Below are 9,977 nucleotides of genomic sequence, written 5' to 3'. Positions count from 1 at the left end.
CAGCATGATAACAAATAAGTTTCATCTTGATCAGTCGTGGCGATGCTAAATCCAACAAAAAATGATAAACGAAAACAATAGTCAAACGACTAAAATCGTGCCATAAAGGCAGAGAAAAATTACCATAAAGACAGAAGAAGATGTGTCATAAAGGCATAGTTATTAATAAAAAAACACATAAACACTATAATAAAGTAAAAGAAAAACAATAAATATCAGCGGTTGGTGCTATCACCGATCACAAAGATAAAAAAAAAGAGATAAATGACCAACTTGAAAATATGGAAACATTAAAAATATATATATAAACACAAAATTAAAATAGTAATTCAATCAAACGTTTCTTACGATTTTTGGCCTTGTATAATATCAATATTAAGGGGTAAGCATTTGATCGAGTCGAGTCAAGTCAAGTTAAAAAATTTGAGTTATTCGAATTGACGAGTCATATTTTATAAATAATATTTGATTTGAAATTTTTTATAGTCGAGTTGAGTGGTTCGAGTTTTTATTTAAATTTAATTGTAAATATTTATAATATTATGATACTATTTGATTCCAATGTAAACGGCTTTCTATAACTATAAACAACACACACACACATATATATATATATATATATATATATATATATATATATATTATTCATATATCATACAAAGTCGATTCTCTTGACTCAAACTTAAACATCAATCCACTAATTAAAAAAAAGTTATTCTAGTGACTATTCGAGTTCTATTTTATAACTCGACTCAAATTTAAAATTTTTTTAATCCATTCGAGTTTATAAAATTATATCTCAAAATAAATTAAAGTCAAGCGAAAGAAATCAAATTTTCAAGTCTAGTTTTATTTCTCATAACAAATAATAATGTTGACTATTCTTTAATAAATTAATAATTATAGTTCACAAATTGGGTTTATATAGTTATTATTAAGGCCCGAAGGGTCTCAAAGAAAAAGGCCTAATACTATTTCACCCTTCAAGGAGGAAACCCTAGAAAAATGAATATAAAACCCTATGAATCAACAGCTGGAGCCACTCATTGTTTTTGCTGAGGAAGAGAGAGAGGCAGGAAAAGATGCAGATATTCGTGAAAACCCTTACTGGCAAGACCATAACCCTCGAGGTTGAGAGCAGCAACACCATTGACAATGTCAAAGCTAAGATCCAAGACAAAGAAGGTAATTTTCACTCTTATGTTTTGTTATTTCCAAATTCCATTTCTTTTCTCCTTAGCTTCTTGAATTGATTTTTCTTTGAATGTTTTGCTTTTCTGAACTAAAAAAAAGGAATCCCGCCGGACCAACAACGTCTCATCTTCGCCGGAAAACAGCTCGAAGATGGCCGTACCTTGGCTGACTACAACATCCAGAAAGGTTAATCTTTTGGGTTTTTGTTCTTCTTCCGTTTTCAACGACATTTTTTTTACTCAGTTGATTAACATACTTTGGGTCTTGTTTTGATTCGATGCAGAATCAACGCTTCATCTCGTTCTGAGGTTGAGGGGTGGAATTATTGAGCCTTCTTTGATGGCTTTGGCTCGCAAATACAACCAAGACAAGATGATTTGCCGCAAGTAAAGCTCTTTTTCTTTGTCTTCCTGTTTTAATTTTTGCAAATGGGGACCTGACTTAACCTCTACTGCTTACTTGAAATGGGATAGAGGTCATACGACGTCCCAATAATTATTGTAACAATTTTTCTACTTTGTCAGCTGATCTACTTTTTCTGGCAGCTGATTTTCATGAATGGCATAATTAAAAAATGCAAGAAGTTGATCCCATTTTTTAGTATTTTGTACTAGTATAAAGCATGAATGGGACTTCAAGTTGAACCCTCTTTTGAACTAACGACTGAAAAGGAGGGCATCTTAGTTCCCAAAATTCAATTTTCCATTCTCAACTTTGTCAACTGGTCTAAACTTCCCTTGGCAGTTGATTTTCTAGTGTGGTACATTATAATTTATTCTCTGTTTCTTGTTTATGGGTCTTGAGAAATCACGAGATTTATTTATTTTAATTATTGAGGCTTGTTTAAGAACTCATAGATAGTTGTTCTTACAGAGATTGATGTTGTATATATGTTAAGATTCAAGTAAATAATTAGCTTTTGAAGAGAGTAGTGTCGGGAACCAATTAGTAGAATGCTCTTTGATTGTTGTTCTGCTCAACATCGGTTGTTGTCAACTTGAAATTTGGATATGTTTCAGGATTAATTAATGCTTATGATGTTCCTTGCTAGGTGTTATGCTCGTCTGCATCCGAGGGCTGTGAACTGCCGCAAGAAGAAGTGTGGTCACAGCAATCAGGTTTGTGTAATATATATATTTAGGTTATTGAATGTTGTTATTGTGTACTGAAAGTCCTTTTTGTTGCAAATTTGCTATGAAGCTAAATATTATTTTCTCTTGTTGCAGTTGAGGCCTAAGAAGAAGATCAAGTAGACTATGACATGGCTTATCTTCTCTGCTTTAAAACAATTTGAATACCAGACTTGGAAAATATTTCCATTTAGTCCTTTGCTATTATTCTATTTTGTTGAGATTTTATGTATGGATTCTTGATTTGGTAATTGACGCAGAGTTTAAGTTAAAATAGATGTTCAAATGTATGTTTCGTAGCTTAACTGATGATGCCAAGTTCTTTAGAACAAATCCATCTATATGTTATGGAATTTGAATAACGTTAAAATCCGAAATCAATATCATATCCAACATAAACTAGCATTACAACCTTAAGATTATCGCTATATTGCACAATCAGACATGCAACACTTACTAATCAGTAGACGTGCAACTCATGAGAACAGCACATACATAATTGTAGTCCCATAAATTTTCAGTTCATCTTTAGAGGCTTCTTCATGCTCCATGCATTAAGATTCTTAACAACGATCGTCTGACTCCCATTGTTGAATGCATGCAAATAAGCATTCTTAAGCACTGCTAATGTAGGATAAACCCTTGATGTTATGCATGTTTTTCCTCCGGCTCCGAAGCTTTCCACTACAGAATGATCAATCTGCAACAAAAAACAAATAGAGTAAATTAAGGGTTATAAAGCTGAAAATGATTCTTGATTCATAATGGTTCATACCAAACTCCTCAAAGAAAGCTTCTTATCAGCCAAATCTATATCCACAAAACTGGCAAACGATGGTTTATAAAGACCATCCTTCAACGAGGAACTGCAAAAAGATTAATTAAAGTCGAGATCGAAATTTGATTGACATAAACAAAATGACATATTTACCTTCTTGCATCAGAACACAATAGAACTGTATGTTTCGTTGAAGTCTTGAATATTCTGAAGAAGACTGGAGTATATTCTTCCAGGTTTTTTGAAGCTAAAGCCAAAAGCCCGAATGGACCAACTCCACCTTGAACCTTTGAACCCTTTTTGGCACAGAGAAGTTGGGCATCTGTCAAACTGGGGTTAAATGGCTCAACTTTATCCAAACGAGGAATAAAGAAGGTAACATCAACCTGTGAACAGTTGTAGTAGATCAATTCAAATACAAGGTTGACAACTTAAAATAATTATATCTTCCATGAAAATAAATGATAAACCTGAGCAGCAGTAATTCCCTTGACTTCAATATGTTGGCCTGTCTTAAGCTTTCGATGGCTGATTTAACGTTTTTCCCTCTGAGAGTCTCCAACTCTTGAATAGGCCATTGCATCAATTGCCTTTGATTGGGATCAAGCCACACTGTTCTTGGAATTGCCTAGGAAAAACAAATTGTTAGCCATTTAGCATAGCTGAGTATACTAGGTACATATACATGTATATACAGATTAAGTGAGTGCCTGAATTCCAGCCCATCCTTTTTTAACATCATCAGAAGTAGAATCAGATTCATTAACCCAACCCCACAAAACCCTCCTCTTTTTAGCAGGATCAAAGAACGTCTTTGAGGCATAAAAGTTCCCATAATCATATCTAAGGCCGGCCCAGCCATCAGCTGATGTATTATCCGGCAAGTATCTATCCTTATCGGTTAAATACGTACCAACCGTATAGTAATCGTATCTGGTAACATCCAAGCTCACTTTCAGAACATGCTTAACATGTTTTCCCACCACAGAGGTGTCCAGACCTTGTTTACCGGATAACAAAACCGGGTAAAATCAGGGCATTCCCACATGCCTGTATGGGGTGCTGAATGCAAGGGTGTTTAGCTTTAACCCAATGAAAGAAATCCCAGCTTCTATACAGATAGGCTATCCCTCTGTGGTTCCTTTTGCTGCCGACTACCATTCTCGAATGGCCGTTCATCCACCAAGCAGTGGATGGGTCACGAAATGCACTGGCGTTGACGACTTGGTCTGGATCGACCACCGGGTTGAGACGAGCTGGCTTGAGCCATCTACGTAGATAAGGATCAGATAAGTTAGCTGGGACTGCGTAGATTTGGACTTGCCTGTTATTTGGATCGACCCCGATGTATAAAATGATGGGTTTATTGTTGGGGAGAATGGTGGCTGAACCAGACCAGGCACCATTTTTGTCGAAGCGTTGTGAAGGGTAAATTGGAGGTTCGAGTGCTTCCCAGTTGACCATGTCTTTTGAAACTGAATGGCCCCAAATAATGTTGCCCCAAACTGCACCTTTGGGGTTGTATTGGTAGAATAAATGGTATATTCCATTGTAGTACATTGGAGCTACACAAATTGAGGAGGATTGCATGAGACAGAAATGAAAGAATAATTAAGGTATGACGTCCATAGGACGGGTAAATTACAAAATTTATCACTGAACTTTACTCTCTCTGTTATTTCACTCACTGAACTTTAAAAGTTTTCAATTTTATCATTGAACTTAATACATTAGGTTTTTTTGTCACTCCGTTGTTAAATAGTTAAATGCCTTAAAACGACACTATTTTAAAAAAAATATCTAAAACGACGTCGTTTTGCATCTATAGAACAACTCATTTATAACGCCGTTAGTGACCAGTAAAACCCAATTAAATTCAGTAAGAAAATTGAAAATATTTAAAGTATAATGAGTAAATAGGAGAGAGAGTAACATTCATTTATCAAATTTGTAATTTACCCTTATAGGATCATGTTAGTGAAACTCACCGTTTGGATCTGTTTGACGATTGAGGAACCCAAGGGGCAAACAAATACGAAACAAAACAAGAGGTTAATTAGTCATTAAACTATCATTTACAAGATTACAACGGAATATTTATATTTTGGTATTGTCATACTACTAAATAAATGAAAGTATCAGACTATAAAAAATTTAATGCTTTTAAAAAGGGCATTTTACCTCTTATGTACATCTATTTCTTGTACCAAAAAGAAAGTACATCTACTACAATTATTAGTTGTACTTTCATTATACTAAACTTATTGCCCAAATATTCCATGCAATAAAGGTAAATTACCAAGGAATAAGAACATCAAATTAAGTGGAAAAAAATTCTAAGGGGCCTAATTTTAAATTTTGGGGTAAATTAGGTGTTTAGTACCTAAACTATCAATTTGGTCAGTTTAAGTACCTAAACTTTCATTTTTTTCAAAACAATACCTAACGTTTTGTTTTTGTTTCGTTTTAGTACCTCACTGTTAAAAACTTAACGGGTGATTTGCACACCTTTTTTTTATGGGTAATTTGCATTATTCATCTCTCAACTATCTTCTCACTCTTATTTTGGTCACTAAAGTTTAATTTTTTTAATTTAATTACTTAACTTTCAAATTACTCCTAATTTAATCATTCTAACTTTCAAATTTATTTTTTATTTTTAATTATATATTAATAAAATCATAATAAAAAATGTTATGTTACAAAAATAATTAATAAAATAAATTAGAGTGATTAAAATAGGAGTAATTTGAAAGTTGAGTAGTTAAATTTAAATTTTTTAAACTTTAGTACCAAAATAGGAGTGAGAAGATAGTTGAGTGATGAATGGTATAATTTATCCATAAAAATGCAGAGTCGTTAAGTTTTAACGGTGAGGTACTAAAATGAAACAAAAACTAAACATTAGATAAATGAAAGTTTAAGTACTAAAACATATCAAAATTGATAGTTTAGGTACTAAACGCATATTTTACCCTAAATTTTAACATAAAATGGTTATGTTTGATAGTTAAATATTCTCTTGCGGCAGTAACCTCACATTTCAAACCATGTAAATATCATATAACATAGAGTATAATTTTATTACAACATATTTCTTTAGTTTATCATATATTACACACATAATTTAAAATTATGGAGTAACTTATTATTTATATTTATTTAGATAATTTTTCCTTAAATAAAACTTAAATCTAAATAAAAATAAAATATATTTTTTCTTAAAAGTGAAATAATAAACGTCATACTTTAAAATTATAACTGTTATATTTACTCTAATGATTTATTTATTATTCTACTAATTATGATTATAACTATAATTATGGTAGGTGATGCACTTGCTTTTCATGATTTATTATAATTATAGTTTGTAAATTTACTTTAATATCATATTTATTTTTTAATATATAAATTATAATTAAAGTAATAATATATTATAATTCTATGTAAATTTTTATTGAAAAATAGTAAAGGTGCTGAGCTTTAATTAAAAATGTGTTTATAATATTATATTTTCTTAACTAAATACAATAATTTTATATTTCAATTAAATGAATTAACTAAATTAATATAATATTTAAATCAATCAATCAAAATTACCAAAAGCTCAGCTCAGGAAATACAATGATATATACAGCACCGATGAAATTGAATTTATGCAAAATGGAATATTCTTAGGTGTTCCACTAGTAAAAGTGATTTCCATCAACCACAAAAAGCTAGTTAGCTCGGGAAATTGCAAAGGTGAGATGCAATTTAGGCAATATTTGTCACATTTTCTGTTTGGAAACCGAGAAAGTTCATGCAATCATATTCTCTTGTTGAGAATTTCAACTCTGATATGATTCTCAGCTAAAAGGTCAAGAAAATAGAAAGAAAAAATATATATTTATGCGATTAAATAATTGTTTGTTTTTCAGTTTACATATACCAAGAAAGTACACAGAGATTCACCTCAAATGACAGAAATAAACTATCATAAAAGAAATAGTTATTTTAATTAGAGAATTTCAAAAGCAGAAATTAAGAAAACATTTGAAGGCTGAAGGGCGTTACATTGATTATGCATGTCTAAATCAAATGTCATTTTCACTGTATGGGATTTCACTTACGAGCGACAGAACAAATGTCAAGATATCATCATTGCAAATCAATGCCACACAAACATTAGTTAATACCTAATCAAACTCAGTACACCTAATATTGTAATCTATCGTTAAATTGGATATGTATTTATTTTGAAATTTAAATTTTTCATAATTATTTATTTATTAATTAATTATATTCATCATAAAATTTTATTTATATTCACATTCACCCATTTTATGGAGATGAAGATCCTTACACTATTATGACAAATAAATCACTTGGTTAGTACATGATCATTTTGATTCTTTCCATATTCGTTGTAATATTCTATCTAATGTATGTTTTGATTAGCTTGATATGATTTTCTTAAATTAAGAGATCTGGTAGATATGATTCGATCTAATTCGTCGATATATCTTAATCTTAGCCATTTATTATAGGGGGCTTCAAGCCTACTCTCACCTCATTTAATTACTTCTACTTTGAAGAATACACACAGCATTCTTTTAATTTCATTTGTCTTGTTCTTTATAAATCATTTTCTTTCCAATTTCTTTTTGCTTCCACAAGAATATAAACACTTTTGCTTGGATTATTTTCAGGCTTATTTAGTTGCAACCATCTAGAAGTGTTTAAAGCTACACATTCAAGGGTTCAAGGTTTTAGAGACATAAATTTTATGTTATTAACATATAAAATACATACCTTACAAAATATTTTTAAACTCGTCACTTCAAAAGACTGTACTATACTTTAGTCTACAAATAGTAAGAAAAATTGGATACATAATCTGTCATTATCCTTGTGATTAATGGGAGTAAAAAGGCAAGGGTTAACACTAAAAACTCGTCTTTTAATTCTTGGTTCAAGAAAAAAGCAGCACAGCATGCAACAACAGAAACTTTAAAATGGAGTGGAAAACTGTACACGTATATAAATGGATTAAACTTTACTTCTCACGCGTGATGCCACCCCACTAAAACTCCAAAGGAAGTAGGCATTCTGGTTCAGTTTACACCATCTTCGTACCATTTAGGGACGGAATTAGGATTTAATGTTAGGGGTCAAACTTATAAAATTTTAAATAAAAAAAGTTTATAAAATTTTAGGAAGCAAAAATATATTTTTAATAAAAAATAGAAAAAATCTAAAATATACAAGAATTTAAAACTTTTAGGATGAGACTATCCCACCCGCTCCGTTTAGATCCATCCTTGAATTACTATTAAAACCCTTTATAATATCACTTTGCAATCCACTGCCTTGATCTACTTGACTACATCCGCCTCTCTACTATACTCTTTCCACTATAGTATTTTATGTGATTTGTTGGATCAATATCCATACTTTTTGTATTGTATATAACATATACAAAAAATCAACCAAACAATACAATATTAAAATATAAAAATTATATATATATATATAGTTTTTTTTTTAAAAAGGAATCTGAATACCATAGAAAGACTGCAAATAATCAACCTGCAAAATTAACCTTGCGAGAAAGCAAAACCATGCATGCATGACACTCAAACACCGTGCTGAAAATCCAACAAAAACTAAAAGGAAATGGAGTGGGACACAGCATATTAATCTAGGAGAAACCAACACGTTTAGGGAAAAATTAATCCCTTCAACTATTTTCAGCAATTCAATGCATGAAGAAGAGGCAATAACTATATATACATATATATATATAATAGATTAATAGGCATACCAAAAAGGGAAAAAAGATTGCAGATGAGAGGAGGAAACGTACCGTTGATCCAATTCTTAGGAGGCTGAAAGTGGAAGCCAGTTCTGTGAAGTTGCAAAACATTAAGTTCAGTTATAGACAGTAATTGTGGATAAATATTGTGAGATGCTTCCACTCGGCCATTGTTGACGACACCGAGGAAAGTGATGAATAGAGCAAGAGATAGCAACTTTGAAACTGCCATTGAAACCTAAAACACAAAAGAAAGTGGACTTGTAGAAGGGATGAAGTTGGGTTAGGTATTTATAGATACAGATAGGGTGATTAATGAGTTAAACAGCTCATGAGCAGCTTGAACTTGACTCGATCAAAACTCAGTCAAAGCTTGAATCGACAATCAAACCCTAAATAATTGTTATTTTACTGCACCCAACAATCAAACCCTAAATAACAAGGTAAGAATATTTTGTTTTAGTTGCTTATTATAGGATTTTATAAATGTTTTCTATTAGCCGGATAACTATGTTGATCAAGCAAAGGAAATTATTCTTCCAATTTTATTGTTTGGTGATTACAAGTGTCACAACCCCATTTTGAAATAAAAATTTATTTAATGAAATTAGGTATCAAATTGCAAAATTTTGGAATTTGCAACCCGTTTTAGTATATATAGGAAATTTAGAGACCTAGTCCTGAATTTACCAATTTTTTGTCGGCAAAAAATAAAATAGAATAAATAATGAAGTTGATGCTACGTGGATTCAAACCCTTGTTCCCAGGTAGTCTCCCACATCTTAGCCGTTTAGGCTCAGGCACTGTTTATGATTTTTTTATTATATATATATCATTTTAAGTTCGGGTTACCAAACCCCAAAATCCCTAATTCCCATATTCCTAACCCCTAATCATACTTCCATCGACCCTTGCCAATCCTCCACCGTCGTTCGGCCATCGTGGTTGTCACTGCCACCGCCGTCGTGTTCATCGATGAACTACAAACGAAACCCGACTACCACCTTGTTGAGAAACTTCGCTGTTTGTAGTGGAGAACGACTCAAAGTCATGCCGAAAACCAAACTTTCAACTCTGA

At 31.8% G+C, this 9,977-nt stretch overlaps 1 protein-coding gene and 1 pseudogene across 1 annotated transcript; one reads left to right on the top strand and one right to left on the bottom strand.

Annotated features, from left to right (window-relative positions):
- Window positions 1-1,037: 1,037 nt before the first annotated feature.
- Window positions 1,038-2,612, top strand: LOC120180872 (ubiquitin-60S ribosomal protein L40-like). Its single transcript, XM_039186161.1, has 5 exons — window positions 1,038-1,185; window positions 1,294-1,380; window positions 1,478-1,580; window positions 2,246-2,312; window positions 2,421-2,612. The coding sequence occupies exons 1-5, from the start codon at window positions 1,083-1,085 to the stop codon at window positions 2,445-2,447; spliced, it is 387 nt and encodes a 128-aa protein (XP_039042092.1). The 5' UTR covers window positions 1,038-1,082; the 3' UTR covers window positions 2,448-2,612.
- Window positions 2,613-2,815: 203 nt separating this feature from the next.
- LOC120180887 lies at window positions 2,816-9,138 on the bottom strand (annotated as a pseudogene).
- Window positions 9,139-9,977: the final 839 nt, after the last annotated feature.

The sequence above is a fragment of the Hibiscus syriacus genome, unplaced genomic scaffold (genome assembly GCF_006381635.1).
Source record: "Hibiscus syriacus cultivar Baekdansim isolate YM2019G1 unplaced genomic scaffold, ASM638163v2 tig00112503_pilon, whole genome shotgun sequence".
Lineage (NCBI taxonomy): Eukaryota > Viridiplantae > Streptophyta > Magnoliopsida > Malvales > Malvaceae > Hibiscus > Hibiscus syriacus.
Note: the sequence above shows the minus strand (reverse complement) of the source record. Positions and strands in the feature narration are given on the sequence as shown.